The sequence below is a fragment of the Phytophthora ramorum genome, assembly GCF_020800215.1.
Source record: "Phytophthora ramorum isolate Pr-102 chromosome Unknown Phyram_PR-102_s0002, whole genome shotgun sequence".
Lineage (NCBI taxonomy): Eukaryota > Oomycota > Peronosporomycetes > Peronosporales > Peronosporaceae > Phytophthora > Phytophthora ramorum.
In genome coordinates this window covers 4,197,756-4,219,287 of record NW_027150648.1, presented here as the reverse complement: position 1 = coordinate 4,219,287, position 21,532 = coordinate 4,197,756, and the positions used below count along the sequence as shown (strand labels likewise).

At 54.0% G+C, this 21,532-nt stretch overlaps 7 protein-coding genes across 7 annotated transcripts; 3 read left to right on the top strand and 4 right to left on the bottom strand.

Annotated features, from left to right (window-relative positions):
• Positions 1-289: 289 nt before the first annotated feature.
• On the bottom strand, positions 290-2,486 carry KRP23_2787 (uncharacterized protein; the record flags this gene model as incomplete). The annotated part of the gene is made up of 8 exons (XM_067887564.1): positions 290-307; positions 410-575; positions 637-805; positions 876-1,201; positions 1,267-1,457; positions 1,524-1,696; positions 1,755-1,872; positions 1,953-2,486. 8 exons carry the CDS (start codon positions 2,484-2,486, stop codon positions 290-292), a joined length of 1,695 nt encoding a protein of 564 aa, XP_067750141.1.
• Positions 2,487-2,648: 162 nt separating this feature from the next.
• KRP23_2786 (Multidrug and toxin extrusion protein 2) lies at positions 2,649-4,449 on the top strand (the record flags this gene model as incomplete). Its single annotated transcript, XM_067887563.1, has 4 exons — positions 2,649-2,903; positions 2,969-3,198; positions 3,270-3,974; positions 4,041-4,449. 4 exons carry the CDS (start codon positions 2,649-2,651, stop codon positions 4,447-4,449), a joined length of 1,599 nt encoding a protein of 532 aa, XP_067750140.1.
• Positions 4,450-4,538: 89 nt separating this feature from the next.
• Positions 4,539-5,141, top strand: KRP23_2785 (uncharacterized protein; the record flags this gene model as incomplete). The annotated part of the gene is made up of 1 exon (XM_067887562.1): positions 4,539-5,141. One exon carries the CDS (start codon positions 4,539-4,541, stop codon positions 5,139-5,141), a length of 603 nt encoding a protein of 200 aa, XP_067750139.1.
• Positions 5,142-5,438: 297 nt separating this feature from the next.
• Positions 5,439-6,137, bottom strand: KRP23_2784 (Proteasome subunit beta type-4; the record flags this gene model as incomplete). Its single annotated transcript, XM_067887560.1, has 1 exon — positions 5,439-6,137. One exon carries the CDS (start codon positions 6,135-6,137, stop codon positions 5,439-5,441), a length of 699 nt encoding a protein of 232 aa, XP_067750138.1.
• A 235-nt stretch (positions 6,138-6,372) lies between these two features.
• On the top strand, positions 6,373-8,037 carry KRP23_2783 (Calnexin-like protein; the record flags this gene model as incomplete). Its single annotated transcript, XM_067887559.1, has 1 exon — positions 6,373-8,037. The coding sequence occupies one exon, from the start codon at positions 6,373-6,375 to the stop codon at positions 8,035-8,037; it is 1,665 nt and encodes a 554-aa protein (XP_067750137.1).
• A 117-nt stretch (positions 8,038-8,154) lies between these two features.
• On the bottom strand, positions 8,155-10,003 carry KRP23_2782 (Choline dehydrogenase, mitochondrial; the record flags this gene model as incomplete). Its single annotated transcript, XM_067887558.1, has 2 exons — positions 8,155-8,767; positions 8,850-10,003. 2 exons carry the CDS (start codon positions 10,001-10,003, stop codon positions 8,155-8,157), a joined length of 1,767 nt encoding a protein of 588 aa, XP_067750136.1.
• A 4,284-nt stretch (positions 10,004-14,287) lies between these two features.
• Positions 14,288-14,650, bottom strand: KRP23_2781 (Pogo transposable element with KRAB domain; the record flags this gene model as incomplete). The annotated part of the gene is made up of 1 exon (XM_067887557.1): positions 14,288-14,650. The coding sequence occupies one exon, from the start codon at positions 14,648-14,650 to the stop codon at positions 14,288-14,290; it is 363 nt and encodes a 120-aa protein (XP_067750135.1).
• Positions 14,651-21,532: the final 6,882 nt, after the last annotated feature.

Genomic DNA, 21,532 nt, shown 5'->3' with positions numbered 1-21,532 from the left:
TGTGTGCCAACGTGGCGGACGACAAGCACAGTGTCTACGGGGACATGAGCGAGGATGACTACGTGGACACGTCACGAGTTAGCTCATGGAAACTGACGCCTGCATCTTAACAACCGCAAAGATGAGAGAAAATGCTTCATGGATTCAATAAATACTCTAACCGAAAAGCTGAGCCCTCCAGGAATTCTGCTGTTGTGTTCTTTGTCCTCCCTCACGCCAAGCCTATCTACTCCGGTTGGCATCAGCAGCTACTCAATAGCTCCACTGGGTTTTACGGCGCTCTCCAAGCTTACCGCAATGAGGTGTGCTGCGTGCGAAGCAATACCAGCACAATGTCAGAAGCCCGCACAGTTCCCACCACTAACCCGTCACGGCGCTGAATGGTAACTCGTCTTGTTCGTTTGTCAACCATTTCTCGAACCACTTTCGCTATAGACGTGTCCGGAAAAACAACGCAGGCAGATGGTAACACCGCTGCATTTGCCGTCACAGAACGAAGCAGAGGGCCTGGCTCGCCATCCTTTTCGCTTAAAGCGGAAAAAGATGAGGGAAACAGGTCACGGAACGCATTGGCACTGCAGATGAAGACCACAAGCAGTGAGTTCGATGGTTTCAGCAATATCGAGCCGTTCATACCTGAGTATCTTATTCTCGTCGCTTGTCTCCGCCATTATCCCCGACAACTGCCGTGTCGCCATCTCCACTAGACCCTCGCATACTGATGCGGAAGCGCCAGCTGGATCAATTCTTGCCGGTGCGTAGAAAAATTGGGGGAATGCAGCGACAGCACAGCGTTCTTTACCCTCTGCATTCACAAGAAACACGGCGTTGGTTGTTGAAACATGATGGAGTGCATGTAGTACTCGTCATCTTACTGAGTACTGTCAAATCCTCTTCAAGCCATGCCAACATATCGAAGATTGTTAGGCACCCGAGGACGGCATCAGGAGCTGGACTGTAGTTCAGAGCCACTGCCACCGAGCTTTCACCACAAGCAAACCGCAACAGTAAATTGAAAAAGGCCTCGTCATGTCGGATAGTACCGAGCAAAGGCGCTCGCTCTGTAAAGTAAAAACGAACAACATCACGTAGCGACAGAGCTCCGAAATGCCTGATAGCATCTTCTGCGCGTGCTCGAGTGTGCTCATACGGTTTGGCCGAGGGTGACTGGAAACTAGGTACTAGCACGTGAAGGAAGTACCTGTACAAGAACGGCGGTGTCAATTCCTCAAGGAGGTGGGAGCTCGTCCACATTATCGAACTTACAGAAGCAATTTGTCAGTCGTAACAAGTCCAAGCGATTGGAGCGTCTCTACTTGACCGGTGCCAATATGTTCAACCACCAAGACACTCTGGGCATCTGCTCGGGCCATCATCTCCAGAGCATGACCGCACGTGTCGTTTGCCCGTATCTGTAGCAGCTTCGGTTGCGACCAAAAGTTACCGTAGTCTCCAGCCTTCAAGAAGAGAAAAGAAACAATCAGCCAATGCTCCGATGACGGTAAGCCTCCAGAGTCTGCTACCTTAAGATCCCACAAGCGTGAAGGGCGAGGAAGCGCAGCTGAGGACATAGTACGCGCTATCGACTTCATCCGTGCAGAGTTACTGTCCCCTCCGTGGCGAATGAAAGTCTGCTGCGCTTGGGTGCTTCTCTCACGTCGGCGTAATTTTTCCTGGCGCCACGAAGCCGAAAACTCTATGGCATGGACGTGGTTGTTAGTACAACACTTAGTCATTCTGGATGAGACCCTTGCCTTCAATAACCGTGTGGACGCTGTGCAGCATCCCGCTAATCTGTGAGTTTGTGAGGCAAACGTCGTACAACTCGAGCACCGTCATCAACTTGCCCTGATCGTCACTCCAGAACGCTTTCTGCTCAAACAACATTGAAGCACAGATTAATACTCAACCAAGGCGGTATCGGCTGGTTTCTAAAGCAAGTTACGGGATACCTCCACGCTTGTGAGCACGCTACCGGGGATGGAATCCGAGAGCTGCAGAACCTCTTCAACACTTGTAACGAAATCTTTCAGTAGTGAGCTTTTGGCCTCGGGAGTGAGAACTCCTGCGATGTCCGCGTACAAGCGCAGCACAAAGTCGACTTTCGAGTGGAGATCTGCTCTCATCAGCAAGGCCACGGCGCAGAAGACCCGATGCGCACAAATGGTAGCCTCGGGTTTTGGCTGGACATCGGCTGGAGCTATTTTCCCGTGCTGAAAGAATCGGAAGTGAGGCTCAGGATCTGCTACGAGCATCCCAAAGACCTCCTCAAACTGCGCCAAGTGGATATGTCGAGGATATGCTGGCTTCCGAGCACTCAGGCTCGGCGACGGGGGGTCATTCTGCTCGTCGTCGTACATGCCCAAAGAGCCCCGGAAAATATGAGCGCACTCATCCGCTTCCTTCCTTGAGTGATCGACGTACTCGCTCAGTAATTGCTGCTGCTGTGGGTCGGATAACTCGTGGGAAGCAAGTGCAGCGCCCATGCTGGTAACTCGAGGCACGGGTGTTTCAGTCTATCCTTAGTGGCCACCACAGCAACTACAGCTACTAAGTGGTTTCGACGCATACACTTTAACTGGCAGCCACCAACGGGGGAGGCGATAATTAGAAGCACGTCAGTCTTCATTTTACATTCGACGCTTGACATGGAGACCAGCCCGCTCCTGGAGAAGCAGTGGTCGCAGTCAAAGCAGCCGCCAGCTTGGCATGATTTCGTGGACCTCTCGGCGATGGCGGCACAAGTGAGCATGGCCACGCTGGCGCGAGCAGCTCTCCTGGCCATCGACTCGGTGTTTCTAGGCCACCTCGGGGTCAAGGAGCTCGCAGCCGCCTCGCTAGCCCAACTCTGGACGAGTCCTGCTCTCTACTCGGTGTGGGCCTCCGCCTCGGCGCTCAACACGGTACGCCCACTTCTCGCAACCCGGAGCTTTCCAGCGAAACTAACTCGATCCACTTCCGTCGGTAGTTGTGCGGGCAGTCGTGGGGAGCAGGCAACAGAGAGCTCACCGGCATCTGGCTGCAGTTTGGGCTCATGATCACAACGCTGCTTTCGGTGCCGGTCACGATTTGGTATTGGTGCGTCGGCTACGTGCTCGAGTACTCTACAAGTGACCAGGAGGTCATCGCACTCGCCACCACGTTTTCACGCGTGCTTTCCGGGTCTATTCTCCCGTCGCTTCTCTACTGTTGCCTCAGGTGTGTCTTGGTAGTGCAAGTTCATTTGTTTGCTGGTTGTTTCTACTGACAAACACGCTCTGCTACTCCAGGCAGTATTTGCAGGCAATGGGAGTCTTGGTACCCACCACCATAGTGGGCATGGTCTCCATTTTCGTGGCGGTGGGCAGCAACTACGTCCTCATCTACGGGGTTGGTTCATGGCATGGTTTGGGATTCGTTGGGTCCCCGATCGCCACAGTCGTGGCGTCCTGGTTCCAACCTATCGCGCTCTTCAGCTATGCGATTCTTTACAAGAAGCACCATCACCGAGCCTGGTACGGCTGGAACACCCACGCGCTCACGCTCGGTCGGCTTCGGGCTTTTCTTCGGGTGGCCGGTCCCATTTCCAGCAACAGCTTCGTTTCCAACCTGGCCAACGCACTTGTAGCGCTGGTGGCAGCTAGACTGGGTGCGCGCGTCATTGCTGCTAATGCCGTCATTTCAGGTCTGTGGACGCTGCTTTGGGCGCTCTTCTGGGGCTACGGCTGTGCCACGCAGGTCCGCGTTGCCAACTATCTCGGCGCTGGCAAGCCGGACCTGGCTCGCCGCATCACCGGCTTGGGCTTCATCTGCACGATGGTCGTCGTGGTGCTCATCGCGACAGTCGCGAGCGTCATGGACCAGCATATCATCGCTCTGTACACGACGGACAAGGAGTTGCTCACCACGTGCAAGCTCGTGTTGCCGGTTTTCCTAGCCGCCTGTGTCTTCGAAGCCGTAGAGATTCTCGGTGCGGGGGCTCTGACCGGAATGAGGTGCGTGTCTTGCTTCTTGTTGCTGCTGTAGCACCTACTAGCACTAACACTTCTTGCCTGGCTCAGCCAAGTGCACACTGTGTTCTGGACCAGCGCAATCGCCACGTGGCTCATCAACTTGCCTGTTGCGTACATTGGCGGCATCACGATGGGCTACGGCTTCCCCGCGCTCTGGGTGGGTGTGCTGAGCATGGAGCTTTTCAAAGTGGGCAGCTACTCGCTGACACTATCCCACGTGCGCTGGGGAGACATGGCCGAGCGCGTCAAGGAGGCGGCGGAGAGCGCGCCGGACATGGAGCAGAGCAGGGCGCAGTTCGTCGCCGCCGCCGCGGACATCCAACCCACGACGCCGCCGATGATGGTCTCGGCCTTGGAGCGTCATCGCCGACTGCGGCATGATGAGCTCCATTTCAGCACGTTGAAGACCAAGGTGCTTCCTATTAGCGACCAATCGGCGCGGAGCATGGAGATTTAGCGCTTTCGATTGGTTGACAATACATCTTAACCACTTCCAGTCAAAATGTTACCGGGATCATTATTGCCAACATAAGGAAGCGCTGAAGCATGGGCGACGCCAATGGAGACGCGCCGCTAGGCAAGTGGGCGCAGCGCCAGGAGGCGCGGCGCAACATGTACGCGACCAGCACAGAGCAGGTGCGCGTGCACCGTCGCGGCCTGGGGGCGTCTTCAGCCTCCAGTGCCGCCGCCATGTGCCAGAAGTGTCTGCGACCCGGCCACTGGACCTATGAGTGCAAGAACGAGGCCGTGTATGTGCAGCGGCCGTCGCGCTCGCAGCAGCTCAAGAACCCAAAGTTGCGCCAGCCCTTCAACAAGGACAAACCTCCGGAGCTGCAGGACGAGGAGAAGGCGGCGGAGAAGAGCAAGAAACTCAAGCGCAAGGACAAGGACAACAAAGCCAAGAAGAAGTCGAGCTCATCTCACACGCGCCGTAAGCGGCGTCGCAGTGTCAGCAGCAGTAGTGGCAGTGGCAGTGATTCCTCTTCATCTGATTCGTCTTCGTCAGACTCGGATTCGGACTCGTCAAGCGACAGCTCGTCCTCTAGTTCGGATTCATCTGGTAGCGACAGCGACAGCTCTTCTTCGTCGTCTGACAGTGACCGCAGCGGACGGAGAAGACACCACTCCAAGCGTCAACGCAAGAACTAATCTAGTCTTGAGGTGGTGTGTGACTGGTAGTTGCAACTAGCCACCATCGATGCAGGATTGCAGTCTGAATAGAAAACACACAGCATGAGCTCGACAGGATGGCCTAGAGGTTTCTTCATTTTTTCTCATTGTTTTTTGTTTTATTGAGCCTGCTGGTGAAGTGGACGTCCAGGTATTAAAATGCTGCAGCTTCTTCTGTCGCTGCTGCACTGTGGGGATCTGGTACTTCAGCACTAGATCGTAGCCCCTCCTCGTCATCCTCTGCCCCTGTCCAGCCTGCTATTGAATTGCCTTTGCTTACCACGAGGCACCGAATTCCGACTTGGTCTTGACGAACAGCGAGTAGTCCCACTTGGTGTCCATCTTGACGGGCTCCGGGATGGTGACGCCGTCGGCTGCGACCTTGGCGAACTGCACACGGTTGATCGTGCGGCAGTCGCGGTAGAAGCACACGCGCATGCAGTCTTCCAGCAGCTTGCGCGCCTCGTCCTCGGCCATGTCGGGTCGCCAGTGCTTGCGCAGCAGCGGCATGCCCAGGTGGTGGCCGAAGCCCGTGGCGATGTAGTCACCCTCGAAGGCCAGACCAATCATGGTGACCTGTCCCAGGAAGGGCTCGTTGGTCTCCGGGTTCAGGCCGCCGACCACGACCGTGTTCCAGAGCGGGTCGAACTTGTTGCGGCGGTGGTAGAGCAGCCGCTGCAGGTAGTGGTAGATCTCGGGCGCCGTCATATCGCATCCGTCGTCCTGGTTGAAGTCGTACACCTCCAGCTCATCCATCTTGTCCTTGATGAACTGGAAGTCGCTGAAGTCGCCGCCCGCGCCCAGCAGCGTCGTGTTGTGCACGGCCGAGAGGCGGCGCTGGTCCGTGAAGCGCGCGAGCGAGCCGTACGATCCCAGCGTGTCGGCCGCCATCATCACGCCGCCCTTGTACTTGAGCGCGATCACCGACGTACCCGTCACGATGGGCGACTGCGTGCGTTGGCGGGAGTCCTCCATGCCTGCGCTTCCTTCTTCCTCCTGCGCAGCGATCTTTGGATTCCAAAAGCTCCCCCTTCGACTCGGATCCAACTTTCAGCCAATCACACAGCACGACCGAAAGAGATAAGAGCTGCGGTCGTTGGTCGTACTTTAACGGACGTGCACAGTACTTCCGAACTTCTAGAAAATACGTGGCAGGTTGAACCTGTACTGCATTCGAGAATTTGCCGCCCGAGACGCAGAAGCGACGAGAATGAAGGTCAAGACCATCGTGGCGCTGCTGACGGCCGTGCTGCTGCCCATGGCGGCGCTGACAGAGGACACGGCCACTGTGGAGCAACAGGAGCATGCGGGCGTGGAGCAGCAGCAGCAGCGCAAACAGCAGGTACTGGAGCTGAGCAAGAGCGCGCTGTTCGCCGACACGTTTGAGGCCGAGGAGCTGTTCGACGGTTCGCGCTGGCTCAAGAGCTCCCATGAGAAGTACTCGAGTCAGGACGTGACCATCGAGGAGGTGGCGGTGGAGGCGGCGCATCTGACGCCCGACCGCGGTCTCGTGCTGGGCAAGGCCGCGCACCACTACGGCCTGGCAGTGAAGCTAGACGAGCCGCTGCAGGTGGACGGCAGTGCCGCCAAGAAGGAGCTGGTGGTGCAGTACGAGGTGAAGTTGCAGAAGGGACTCGACTGCGGCGGCGCCTACGTGAAGCTGCTGCGCCAGGAGAAGGAGGACCAGGACTACTCGGCCTTCAGCGACGCCACGCCTTTCGTGCTCATGTTCGGCCCCGACAAGTGCGGCAATAGCGACAAGGTGCACCTCATCTTCCAGCACAAGAACCCCGTGTCCCAGCAGTACGAGGAGAAGCACATGATGGAGGCGCCCGGCATCAAGAGCGACAAGGACACGCACCTGTACACGGCGGTGATCCGTGACGACAACACGTTCGAGGTGTTTGTGGACCAAAAGTCGGTGAAGAGCGGCAGTATGCTGGAGAACTTCCTGCCGTCTGTGATCCCCGAGAAGGAGATCGACGACCCGGAGGACTCGAAGCCTGACGACTGGGTGGACGAGAAGAAGATCCGCGACCCGAGCGCCGTTAAGCCCGACGACTGGGACGAAGACGCCCCGGCACGTATCCCGGACGAGGACGCTGTCAAGCCGGTGGACTGGCTAGATGACGAGCCGGCTGTGATCAATGACCCGGATGTGGTCAAGCCCGAGGACTGGGATGACGAGGACGACGGCGAGTTTATTGTGCCGCAGATCCCGAACCCGAAGTGCGCGGAGGTGTCTGGGTGTGGCGAGTGGACGCGTCCTACGAAGACCAACCCGGCGTACAAGGGCAAGTTCTACGCCCCGTACATCCCGAACCCTGCCTACAAGGGTGAGTGGGCTCCACGCAAGATCCCGAACCCGAACTACTTCAAGGACGAGCACCCGGCGCGTATGGACCCGATCGGCGCGCTTGCTGTGGAGGTGTGGACCATGACGGAGGGTATCACATTCGACAACTTCTGGCTTGGCAACGACTTGAAGAAGGCCCAGGAGTTTGCGGAGCTGACGTGGGCACCTAAGCACGCTGCGGAGGTTGAGGCGAAGGAGAAGGCTAAGAAGATCAAGAAGGAGGGCAAGGATGACGAGGAGGGAGGCATCATGAAGACTCTTGAAACGCTGGCAGTTGACTTCAGCACATACGCTGATGCCAACCCCGTGATCGCTCTCGGATCGATTGCAGGAGCCTCCGTGCTAGTGACGTTGGGCCTCTTCTTCCTATGCTGTGCGTCGGGAGCGCCCAAGCCTAAGCCTTCGAAGAAGACAGACAGCGGGGCCGAGGACGAGACAGAGGAGGACGCTAAGGCTGTGGACAGTGACGAGAAGGAGCAAAAGGTGCGACAGCGCAAGAAGGCTCCCAAGGTCGACTAGGCATCGCCACTAAGCAGTAAATATATTGCGCGATGAACCATGTGATTTAGTTTCAAATATTGATTTGGAGCAAGCCGGTATCTACGAGGGTGGACGGTGTTGTAGCAATCGACTTGCTTAGCGCTGGCTGGTCTCCCAGTTCTTGGCTTGGTACACCGGCGCGTTAGACTTGGGCAGTGCGGGGTTGCCCAGGATAATGTCGGCAGCCTTCTCGGCCATCATGATCACCGGTCCGTTGAGGTTGCCGCTCACAATGTTGGGCATGATGGACGCATCCACGATACGCAGGCCTTCCATGCCGTGCACCCGCGTCTCCGTGTCGACTGCGGTGGTTTCGTCCACGCCCATGCGAGCAGTGCAGGACGGGTGGTAGACCGTTCCGGCGTTCTGACGCACCCAGGCATCAATCTCTTCATCGGTTTGCGCGCTGTCGGTGGGCGAGATTGCGTCGCCGCAGAACTCCTCGAACGCCTTCTGCTTGAAGATCTCGCGAGTGAGCTTGACGCCGTTGCGGATGTCAACGATGTCCTCGTGAGTGTCAAGGTAATTGGGCTCCATGATCGGGTACTCACGCGGGTTCTTGCTGCGGAGCTTGACGTAGCCACGGCTCGTTGCGCGCATCGTGGAGCAGTGGCCAGTCATGACGTGGCCAGCGCGAACGTGAAGTCCTTCGTCGATGGAGCCCGGCAGGAAGTGATACTGCAGGTCCGGGTGGCTTTTTCCTGGAGCGCTGTACGATAGATAGCAGCGTCAAACGAGAGAGCACAAACGTGAGTCCGTAGTCGACAGTCAACATACAATAACAAACTTACGTTCGAATGAAGCCGCCAGCCTCGATCTGCGAGGAGGAACCGGGGCCCGTCTGAGACGCCAACCACTCCAAAGCAATAGCAACCATCTTGTGCGGGAAGCGCCAAGTGGCGTTGTAGAGTGTGATCGGCTTCTTGCACTCGAAGTGCAGGTACGTGCCCAGGTGGTCCTCCATGTTCTTGCCAATCGCCGGCAGGTGGTGAACGAGGGGGATTCCGATCTCCTTCAGGTGCTCCGCGTCACCAACACCCGACAGCATTAAAAGCTGCGGCGTGTTGATGGCTCCGCTGGACAGAATAACCTCCTTGGCCGTGCGAATTTGCGAGACCGACTTGGTCTTGTTGTCCTCGACTTCAATGCCCACGGCCTTCTTGCCCTCGAAGACAACCTTGTTCACAAACGTGTCCGTGACAACGGTCAGATTCTTGCGGTCCACGACCGGGTGCAGGTAGCCGGCAGCGGCGCTCCAGCGCTTGCCCTTGTGGATGGTCATGTCCATCCAGCCCAGACCTTCCTGCTGGTACCCGTTCATATCCACAGCCTCTGGGTATCCAGCCTGCTTACCCGCGTCAATGAACGTCTGGAAGAGCGGCTGGGCCTTGTCCTGCGTCTTCCTCGTGATTCTCATCGGGCCACTTCCACCGCGGTAGTCGTCTTCGCCCAGATCGTGCGTCGTCGACTTTTTAAAGTAGGGCAGACAGTCGGCATAGCTCCAGCCCTTGGCACCGCTCTTCTCCCAGTCATCGTAGTCAGAAGCATGGCCGCGATTGTAAACCATTGCGTTGATAGAGGACGAACCGCCGAGGACGCGTCCACGGGGCCACGGGATGCGACGGCCGTCCATGTTCTTCTGGGGCTCCGTGTAATAGTCCCAGTTGTAGCGGTCGTCCGCGAGATTGTACGCCAATGCAGCCGGCATGTGGATGCGTGTCGAGTCCCATTTGCCGACGTCGCTGGGGCCAGATTCTACCAGCAGCACCTTGTTGTTCGGGTCAGCACTCAGACGGTTAGCGAGCACGCAGCCAGCAGATCCGCCGCCCACAATGACGTAGTCGTATTCGCCCGACGCAGCAGAGGTGCCGAGAGCACGGGTCGTTTGCACCGCATGACGGCTACGAGCCGCGACGATTTTGGTTTGGAGCGAGCGGCGAAGCATCTTGAAGCTTGAGCTGCGGGACCGAGGTAGCTGCGTAGAGTGCAGTAAAATCGGGAATGGGATTGTGTCTGTGGTCGGGTTCCATCCCAGAATTCACAGGTGTGTGTGGAGGGGGGATACACGTCTGAAGTTGAAGCTGCGGAGGGAATCGCTGGTTCGTTGCAAACGTGCGGTACGATGACCTGGTCACCAAAGGAGACGTGAGCGCGGCAACTGGTACAGTACATGTAGTTGAAGGCCACATCGAGCTGTTTATCGAGACTTTATTTGCCATGCACATCTCGGTCGTGCTAGTCGTCAAGGTACTGTGAGAAACAAATGCAACTAGCCGAAGCAGTCGCAGCCGGTAGACCAGCATCTGTACCGAAGCCTCGGCGGCGGTAGTTTTCAGTAGCACGTGACACTTTTGTTAAACAAATTGCCTACATTATCAATTCAGCTTCAACGTCAACGTAAGCTTTTGCCATCCAGAAATGTAACCAGAAATGTAATGCACAAATCCTTTACCGTCTTCCTCCGTTTGTAGAGAACAACCTTATATGAGAGTGACCAATCAGATTGCAGTTCCGCGTATACCGGTAAGTTCCAGAGCAACATTTTGATACAATTTACCGGTTGGGTACTGGTACAGACGTAGACCGCTCATGCATTTGACGTTTGGCGATGCCTCGCTCAAGAATCCAGTCATGCACCTTGACGTTAGAGCTGACCTTCACTGCACGCAATAAATTGGACGCTACAAAAGCGTTAGCGGAGTTGAATGGTACCCGTAGAGTGATTAAGAAGTTCTTTGCTCACCTAAGCGAAGATGCCTACCATATCACGGAAGCTCATCTGGGAATGGCTACATGAAGAGTGCGGTCACCCGACGCCCTCCACGTCCGGAGAATTTCTATACGCTTTGCTTGGTATTGACTTCGTTATTTTCGTCGCCGGTGTCAAACAGACCGAGCACGTGATTGTTCTAGTGGTCCCTAGAAAAATGAAGGCGTGAACATGGAAGCAGAATCGACGGTCGGTGCTGATTGTCATCTCCTGTTTGTTGTCTCTGTAGCACACCACCGCGAGGTCCTGATCGAAGATGAGCAGTCCCATGAATGACGCGTAACCGCCCAAGTATGTGTTGATCTTCAACACCGTGTCGACGTACATTCCGATGATATGAATGTAAGTAGCATAAATGACCGTGCAGGATACCACGCCGGCATGGTCTGTGAGTTTGAGTTCACACAGGAACATCTTGTCGATGTTGATGTCTCGGAGCTGACGCCGTTGCTGCTGATCACAATGTCCTAGTACAAGCCCGTGTCGGAAGTCGCTGTCCGGGGCCTCCACAGGCTTGCACATGTTCACGTCGATGATCTGCAACACGGGATCGATGCCCTCCTCGTCCATACCGACCCTAGAGCGCATAGCTGTAGTTCCTGTGTCGCCTTGCGCTCGACAATGCGCTTTGATACGTCGCCGACGGCAGATGATAATTTCCGTTTGGTATGTGACGTTTGCAGTGGCCCGCTCGGAGAATGTTTGCCGAAACTGGAAATTTGGTAGTGTAGGAAAGCTCATATTTAGGGTCGCCCTACATTCGGACTGCCGACACTAGCCTAATTGGAGTTCGTACTTAAGCCAAGACTCAGCGAGCGTATGCTTTTTGAGAGTTGTTCCAAGTTGGAGAGGATAAATCAGGAAGCTGAGCAACGAGTCTCGATCTATGACGACTCCATTTCACTAGGCATTTGCATGTGATCGAGAGGACACTAAAGAGGGGAGGCCGAAGAGACCCCATGAAGACGAGATAGCAATCAGATCAGAATCTTCTAAGTCCAAGAACAGCGTACCATTTACCGGTAAGTCCCTGCGTGGGCTGGATTATGTCTGCCGTCGTTCCCCGAGAGGCATAGCTTGTAGGGGAATCGACTGGAAGCACCAAAAGATCAAGGTTGGCCCGGGTAGGGCACTTCTCGCTACCAGCGAAGATTCAACCTCGTCGAATCAACGAGTCGGTGGGTCTGCACAATCCAGGACACCGCAATCTTCCAGCTGAGCGTACTTTGCGCTCGGTGGTCAGCAAAAGCCCTCGCGCGCCAACGTCCAACCTTTGGTGGAGGTCACAAGGTTTGAGGAATGGAGACTGCCCCGCTCAGGCGAGCCTCTGGCATGGTTTGGAGCTTGGTACTCAGCGAGAGCGGATCCTCAACTGGAGACCGGTTGGGCCGAACCGCAAAAGAAACCAACACCCTGTGCAATCCCAACAACGCCGACCTAACTCAGCGGATGTTTATGTTGTTGCGTGGAAGTCCCACTAACGACGTTTTCTGTGAATTACAGCACCACAGTGGCGTGCTCGAAATTCCACTGAAAGCGTCCATTTAGCGTTACTGTTTGCAATACACCTTTGGTGGTGCTCTAACAGGCAGCTGTGAGGTCTGGTCCAGACCGTCTGGGTCTACTGGACGCTCACTGTGACAGGCTACTGTCACACGCCACAGTCCCAGTACGGTGGCCAATCACAGTACAGATATAGATAGTTGGTTGGGACAGTTCAACTCAAAGTTTAATATACCCCAATTCCCGCGTACAACGAGCACATCGGTAACGGTCCAAGCCCGTTACACCTGGTAGTACTTGTAATCCGTCCTACGACCACAATGAACGGCGCGACCCTGAGCGACACCTCACGGTTTGAAGGGACGGCGGGTATCTTTCTCGAACATGCGGCGTTCCCACATCTTTCGCTTTTCGAGTGGGGAGCGCTACACTATCCCGCGGCAATGTCAGGAGATGGAGTCATCAAGACATTCCCATAGTCTCACTCCATTCGATGCCCCCTTTTATTTCCTTAGGCGGTCGACTCTTTTTCCAAGGTCTCTTCTGAGCTGCTTTGCTTGTCGCAAGAGAAGCGATGTTCATCTCCATATTCAGTTCAAACAAATAAATTCAACGATCTGTCAGATATAGTATCATTGGTGAACATGTATGGTGCAATACCTAGAGCTGCTATAACAGCTGCATTTATAGGAGACGGAGATGAAGCAACCAGAGCTGGTCTTACAGGAACCCACCGCGATCGTCATCATTGCTGCAGCTTACGTCTGTATCGCTACAGAAGTGTTATTAGGATCAACCGACAACGATTGTTCAGACTAGCCACGGTGGGGAGGCCACAACCACCAGCACGCCGTGTAGTAGTACACATGGTTGCTCGGCTTGAGCTCTGCCGCTTGTTTTACTGACTGAGTTAACCGTACAGGTGACAAAGCAGCAGAGGAGAACCAGTGGGTTTTACCCTACCCCCATATTAAACTTGACCGAGTGAAGTTAAAGAAATGTTCCTCTAGATGGAATGGCGTAGATCACAGGCAAGGGCGCAAAAAGAAGCAAACCTAAAGAAGCAGCGCCTAGCGTAACCTCCGCTTGCCTAGCCCACTTTCCATATGTCGACTAGCCAAAGAAACACCGCCAGTACGCTTGCGTTGTCGAAGCGATCATTCTTTTCTGAGCTGTCTCCACACAGTAGTCACTGATCAGATTCTCTACACAGCCCTGTTCCCATCGCATGACTCATTACTTTGGCTACCCTCCGCTTTGGTGATATGATGTCTGGCAAGTTTTAATGACACTTGATGGCGCCTTGTCGAAGCGACCATTCTTTTCCCTACCGCTGTTTCAAAATGAAAGCATAAAACAACACTTGATTAAACTACGAAGCACCCTGCTGCTCTGTTTGCTGGTCAACCAGCCATTGCAGCGCCAATACTAGTCATCACAAGTCGTTGGACCAAAATATAGCCATCTCTTGATGATTCACAGCCCTAAAACCTGTAGCGACATTTAGATATAGGGTGCAAGCGTGGGTCTAGATTTCAAAAACGCGGTCAAAATCGGTTGAATTGTTGCCGTTTTTGCGTACGAGTCAATTTACAAACGCATTCCGGAGGCTTTAGAGTTGCGGGAAATGGGTTGCTCTTGAGGAGAACTTCGGGTTGGAAGGGAGTCCAAAACGCATGAGTTTGCACAGGAAAGTGCACAATGGAGCAGAAACACGTCCTAAAAATATTAATCAGGCGCTCAAATCATTCAAGCTAACACTTGTTTACAGATGTACCAGAAACACACTTCTACTCAAAATGTTGCTGAGTGTGGGCTAGCAATATAATACCGTAAATCACGGCGGACATGCAACGCACGTCGATCATGCAACGTTTTCGTAAAAAGGCTGATACATCGTTCTTTTATGTTTACGACGACCAAAAGTATAAAGTGACATCCCGTCTTTGATTATCATTACCGGTACGTGTCGACATCTAAGATACCCTCGCTAGGTGGTTCGGGTGATGCGAACATGCCACGAGCGTCTCGAGGCCCTGTAGCGATGAGTCCAGCTTTTAAGAAGCCGTTTCTGATACCATCCCCGCTAATCTCATCCCAAGCCTGCACTACTATTTCTGCCATCTTTCTACGCTTCTGACCTGGTGTTGTAAAGACCCCTCCTTCAATCATAAACTTCAGGTACTTGTCTCGACATCGATCTTTGAACGGCTTCATCACAGCGACGTCCATCAGCTGTGCCAAGCCTGTCACCCCCGGAGGTACGTAAATAACGTGAGCGTGGCCATCGGTCTCGAGTCGGTCCTTGATGCTCTCCATTTTATGCGTTTTAAGGCTATCAAGAAGGAGCATACTAGGCCCCCGCATATCAGGGCACCACACCTCGTCGATCCACTCTTTCATCACTCTCTCGTCGCAGTACGCTTTGGCTTGCACTATAAAGTTTTTGTGCCTTGCTCCAATCAAAGGCGGGGTCTGCTCGGAGCTCATCGTGAGCACCGGCACCGAATACCCCCGCAAAAACGACAAGCGGTCGCCTTTTCTTGCCAGTCGCCGAGGCACACAGAAAAATAGATGCTCTAAAAGAGTCAGGAGTTGTTGCTATAAATACACATACACACAATCTTGTTTAATTCTAAAAAGAGATATGCACCTCGATAAATATTCTTACATTGTACGACATCAACTGTAAGGGAACCGACACGTTCGATAGTACTGTGCGGATTCATGTCCACGCAAACGGAGGTTTGATCCATGTTAAAAATATAACTGTACCGATCGTGCATTCCGATGGGGTAGAATGCATTGCTTTCTAAAAGATGAACTGTTGCCTCTGCAAAACGATCCGCAACAAGCTGCAAGTCACGCAAAACGCCAAATTTATTAGCATAATTAAACACAGTAAAAACCTTAATATACGCAAAATATTTTAAAATACCTGCATTCCAGGCCACGCGACTCACCCTCGGTGCGTGATCCGTCGATACGTTAGACGGTTTCGGCACAGGAATCGAAAAATGTACATTTTGACTGCGTCGCGGCTGCGTGTTGACGTGTAATCAGGATCAAAATACACAAGAGAGTATCGAATACACTCAGTGGAGATGCAGAAGTATTTTGTTGTTCGTGTGTGCTTCACCCACGCAAGAAGTATACATAAAACACAATAGCAAACTGCTAACTAATTGAAGAATTACAATAATACTTAACAGCAGTAGAAATACATTACAGACAACGACGGTGAAACTCGACCCCCCATCAACATCTATTTTCCATACATCTGTAGAAAGGTCATAAAGACAAAAAAACTCGACCCCTTTTACGATCTCAGCTGCCATTGGCCAAAACTAAAAATGCAACCGGAAAAGTAAATATTGCACAAAACTAATACCAACTGACACATCACTGGAAGATTGAAAAGCGCATGTATTTTTTTAAGTATCTACACCATCACTTCCGGGTCCTTCGGGATCGCCTTTTCAAAGCTTCTCACAACACACTCAGCAGATATGTCCTCCCATGCTCGAATAGTTCGCAATACCGCTGCAATACGCTTTTCCTTGGCGGTTCTAGTCGTAGAAACCTTGTCTCGTAGCCACTCAGCACTCAGCTTCTTCTTGAGTGGCCCCATAACCCCCACGTCTAGGGGCTGACTCACAGAGGTGCTGTTAGCAGGAACAGGGCACACAATGGCTGACGTCTCCTCCGCCACGATGTTTTGCCCTGCTTCGGACACGTGAGAGTCGAAATTGTCCAGCATCAGGACGGAGGGGGCGTCAATCTCATACTTTAGCAAGCACATAACGTACATTTGCCACACCGTGGCGTCCATCCAGCCACTTTCTTGGACGGTGTACACGTGGCCAGCAGGATACGTGGGCAGCTCATCCGTCTCGACGGTACCGCCTGGCATCCCCCGAAGTATAAAAAGAATTGGCAGTTTTTCCCCTGAAATATGAATAAAATTAGCTTTTACAAAATAAAAACTTGACCATAAACCCAAACCTACCATCGGCTCTAATAGTAAGAACAGCAGTGAGTCTACCGGAGTTTTTCTGGATGTGCTTCACTTTAGCAGAGCCACGACGCCCCTTCAGGGCCCAAATCTTGTGAGGAGGCGTGTCAAAGTAAACTGCAGTTTCGTCGACGTTATAAATCGCAGATTTAGGGTAGTGGCCATACTCTTCCCAGAACCCAATGGCAAATTTTACGTGGACTTCTTGGAGTACCCCCTCATCCTTTTTGGTATATTGTGGTTTCTGAACAGAAAAACCATGACTACAACAAACATTAAACAAATATTTAAACAATCAATATTGATTAAAGTAAAACAAAAATTAAAAACGCTTACCGAGCTGCAAAACGCTGACACATGCGCATCAGTGCGCTTAATGCTTTCTCAGGGGATGCCTTGTTCGCTAAATAAGTATCCAGCCAAGCTCGCTGCTCCAGCTTTATGTACTCTATCATGCCTCCGGTACACAAATACTTATAAAAACGTTAGAATCGGTTAAAACAAGCAATAAACAAATGATATTACCTCTTCCTCGCGGCGTACGTCCTTCATGAAGGTGACCAAGCCGTGTCCAAATGTGATCTTGCTTTTAGCTCCCTGTCCCTTCGTAGTTCTGCTCGTCTGGGCCCCCTTGAACTTGTACAGCACCGTTGCCTTTTTCCTCCACCCCTTCAGAGTACCCAATGGAATATTGAGCGCTCGGGCGGTGGGCTTACACCCCTCCACTGCAATCCGGTCAAGCGCTTCCCGCCTCTGCTTGACGGTGTAGTGATTCTGCCGACGAGGGGCTTCCATCGTTTAGTGAATGCAACAATGGCAGGAAAGTTTGGTTTGGCACCAGCATGGCGTGCTGTCCAGCAAAGTTAAAGATCGCGCTTATTGGCTAAAATTAATAAAATGTCACTTTTCTTTTATACTTGAGTTTAACCTTAGACTGTAGGGGGGGTCGAGTTTTTGTGGGGGGTCGAGTTTCACCGTCGTTGTCTGTACCTGAGCTCAATGTCCTGAGAGACAGCTGTGACCTGAGTCTTATCGCCGGTGTACGCACGGGATGACTGGGCTGCTTGTATGGAGGCAGCCTGGCGTTGCCACCTCCATATTGTAGTGCGGTCGACGTGACATGATGTCGCGACATCGTTGACTTTCTCGCCGTTTGATACGCGCTCGATCGCCTTCAGTTTTTGTGAGTTGGTGGTGCTGACTTGTCTCCTTCCCACCATAGTGGCGAACTCGCACGCTACCTCCAAGCCGTCACTGACAGGAGTACCTTGACAGCACGTTTATGGTAATAGTAAAAGGAAGTTGGGCTACGAGCTGCGGAGAGTTGAAAGCTTAGAAGACGGCTTCGGGCCGAGATTGCAAAACCAAAAGTGAGATTGATTGAGTGAGTTTTAGCTGCTAGCCTGCCTCCTACGCTCTCTTGTCGGCAAAAAGAAAAACGTCCATGTGGGGACTCGAACCCACACCCTACGGATCAAAGACCCGGCACTTAACCCACTACACCATACTGCATGACCAAAGTCACGCACACCCTACTCCTACATATGTAACTCTTACTATGCACCCACACGCATGTCCACGCCGCTTCAGCACTTGGACACGCTCCCACACGCTTGTTCTCACGCGCACGCAACCTGCGCGTCTCATCATGAGCACTTGACGCCGCTACAAATCCCCCCGCACACGCGTAGAGGCACGCGCACGCACACATGCCTTGCACCCACACCTGGTGCACACACGCACATGCACACGCAGCACCCTCTAACACTCTCCCTTGATGCGCTGTGCTTGGCGTCTTAGGCGTCCATGCCGAGTCCGACGAGAAACTGGCGGTGCTTGGGTCGCGCCAGTGCCTTGGTAAACCCGTCTGCGATCATCTCGTCTGTCGGCTTGTACTCGAGCACGATGACCTTGTCTTCCACCTTCTCGCGCAAGAAGTGATACTTCAAGTCGATGTGCTTGGTGCGTGAGTGGTACGCTGGGTTCTTGGCCAGCGCAATGCAACCTTGGTTGTCCTGAAAAATGGTAGTCGCACCCACACACTCACACCCCACGTCCAGTAGTAGCTGACGCAGCCACACTGCCTCTTGAGTGGCGTTGTACAGTGCCATGTACTCTGCCTCCGTGCTCGAGGTTGCCACTGTCGGTTGCCGCTTCGACTTCCACGAAATTGCACTCCCGTTCAGGAAGAACACGTAGCCAGTAGTCGAGCGCCGGGTGTCCAAATCACCTGCCCAGTTCGCATCCGCGTAGCCGATCAGCTCTCCCTTAGTCCCGCCGTTGAACACGAGTCCCAGGTCCTGAGTGGTCTTCAAGTACTTCAAAATCCGCTTCGCAGCCACCCAGTGAGACTTGTTGTACCGCTCGCAAAACTTGGCCACTTCACCCACAGCTTGAGCAATGTCCGGGCGCGTACAAGTTGCGAGGTACATCAAAGCCCCCACCAACTCGCGATACGGGTACCTGGGCACGAAATCTTCGTCTTCTGACGGCTTCACCAGCTTCGAGTTGCTGTCCGCTGGTGTGTGCACTGCCTTGCACTTTTCCACGCCGAACTTCTCCGCGAGTCGTTGAATATACGCTCGCTGATTCATGACGATGGTCTTGTCGTCGCGGTTGCGGTGGATCTCGATGCCGAGACAGTACTTCAGCTCACCGAGCTCCTTGATGCTGAACTCGCGCTTCAGCGCCTTCTTGATCTCACCGATCTCCGCTTTCGTCCTGCTGAAGATCATGAGGTCGTCCACGTAGACGATAATGATGCTGAACTTCGAGTCCGAACGCCGAACATACACACACGGATCCGCCGCTGACCGATGGAAACCTTGGCCCTCCAGGTGCTTGTTCAGCTTGCTGTTCCATTGGCGTGCCGCTTGCTTCGTGCCGTAAAGCGCTTGCATCAACAGGCACTTCTTGGTTGGGTTGACTTGGTCTTCAAATCCGTCCGGCTGGTCCATATAGAGCTCCTCTTCAACGTCGCCGTAGAGAAACGCGGTGTCCACATCCACATTTTCAGCCTCCATGTCTTCCTCTGCTGCAATCGCCACCGCCGTGTTGATGGACTCCTTGCGTGCTACAGGAGCGAAAGTCTCCGTGTAGTCGACCCCTGGACGTTGCGTGAAGCCCTTCGCCACGAGACGAGCCTTGAACTTGATGATCTTCCCGCTCGGGTCACGCTTGATACGGAACACCCACTTGCACCCAATCGCCTTCTTGTCTGACGGTATGTCCACCAACTTCCAGGTGCGGTGATCCTCAAGCGACTTCATTTCGCTTTCCATGGCGCGCAGCCATTCGTCCTTGTACTTGCTCCGCATGACTTCATCGTACGACACCGCGCGCTCACCGTCGTCGTCTTCGGTGAGGAAGCAGTAGAGGGAATCGAACTCAGCCTCGTAGTCGTCCAGGTTGAACTCACCCCTTCGAGTCCCGGGAAATTCGTCTTGGTAGCGCACGACTCCACGCCTTTTGCGTGCCGGACGCACCATCCACTCCTCTTCGCCGTCTCTCCCTGGCGTGCTAGAGCCACGCGTTGGCACAGATCCGGTCGGTCCGCTGTGCTCCTCGGGTTCGTGGAGTGGGCGTGTTGGGGGCGTGCTGAAACCGTCGTCAACACTGGGTTCTTCGGTGCGCTCCTCTTCTTCATCGTTGTCGATGATGTCGATCACCTCCTGGTTGCGCGTCTTCGCCATTGTGACCGGTGGCGCTTCAGCAAACGTCACACTCCTTGAAATCACGATCGATCCGTCGCTGGGGTCCAGGAGTCGATATGCTTTGTGTTGCTTGGCGTAGCCGAGAAACACGCACTTGATCCCCGAGTTGTCTAGCTTTTTGCGTTTCTGCTTGGTCACATGGGCGTAGCACTCGGTCCCAAAAACGCGCATGTGCTCCAGACGTGGCGCCCTCTTGAAAACCAGCTGGAATGGGCTTGCGTGTGGGCTTGACGTGTTAGGCAACACGTTCCGAATGTCTGCAGCTGTCATGATGGCCTCGCACCAGTACGACTTGTCCATCCCGCTCTCCTCCAGCATGCAGCGTGTCATTTCGACCAGCGTACGGTTCATCCGCTCTGCCATGCCGTTCTGTTGCGGGTTGTAAGGCACCGTGAACTCTTGCTTGATGGTCTTCTCGTCGCACAGAGCCACCATCCCCGCGTTGCAGTATTCACCGCCGTTGTCACTGCGTAGCACCTTGACCTTGATGCCCGCACTTGTTTCTGCCTCCTTGAGAAACTTCTTGAACGCCTCACACACTTCGCTCTTCTTGCGCAGTGGGTAGATTGTCACAAAGCGACTCTTCATCATGATGAAGCTCACAATGTACTTGTAGCCCGACTTGGATGCAGGAGTGACGGGCCCCAACACATCAGAGCACACAGTGGTGTCCTTGCGTGCGCTCTCCCTGGCTTCGAGTCCCTCCTTGGTCGACTTGAAAGGCTTGCGTGCCTGCTTCGCAGTCGCACACACGCCACACACGGTTCCAGGCTCTGCCAGCGCACCCTTGAGTTTCCCGTCCTTGATCATGGAGTTCAGCGTGCCGAAAGACGCGTGGCCGAGTCGCCGGTGCCACAAATCCATATTGTCTTCAGCCGCATGGCACTCGTCGCCGCCCTCAATGTTGAGGAACATCAGCTTGCCTTGCTTCCTGCCCGTCGCCACCACTTGGCCGCCGCGTTTCACAACGCACTGCTCGCTGTCCATAGTCACGGTCATGCCGCGTGCCGTTGCAGCCGTGAGAGAGAACAGATTCTTGTTCAAATCTTGAACGTGCAGTGTGTTTTCCAGTCGCGCGTTTATCCACGCACTCCCAGTCCAGACACGCAGAACAACTGTTCCAACCCCGAGAATCTTCAAGCTCGCGCTGCTCTTTGCGCTCGATATGGTGCGCGCAGTCTTTACACCCGAGTACTCTTGAAACGCGTCGCGTGTCTTGCACATGTGTGCCGAAGCACCGCTGTCCATCACCCAGCACTCGCTAGCAAAAGCTTCCGTCGCATGGAACGCAACGTTCGACTGGTCTTGGACATCTTCATCGGGACTTGCCTCGGAACGGCAATCCCTCGCATAGTGGCCAGGCTTGCCACAGTTGAAACACTTCCCGAAGGGCCCCTTCTTGCGCATCCCGCGTGGGTTCTTCTTCTTCTGCTGCTGCTTCCCATTGCCCTTGCCGGCAAGAAGCGCAGTCGC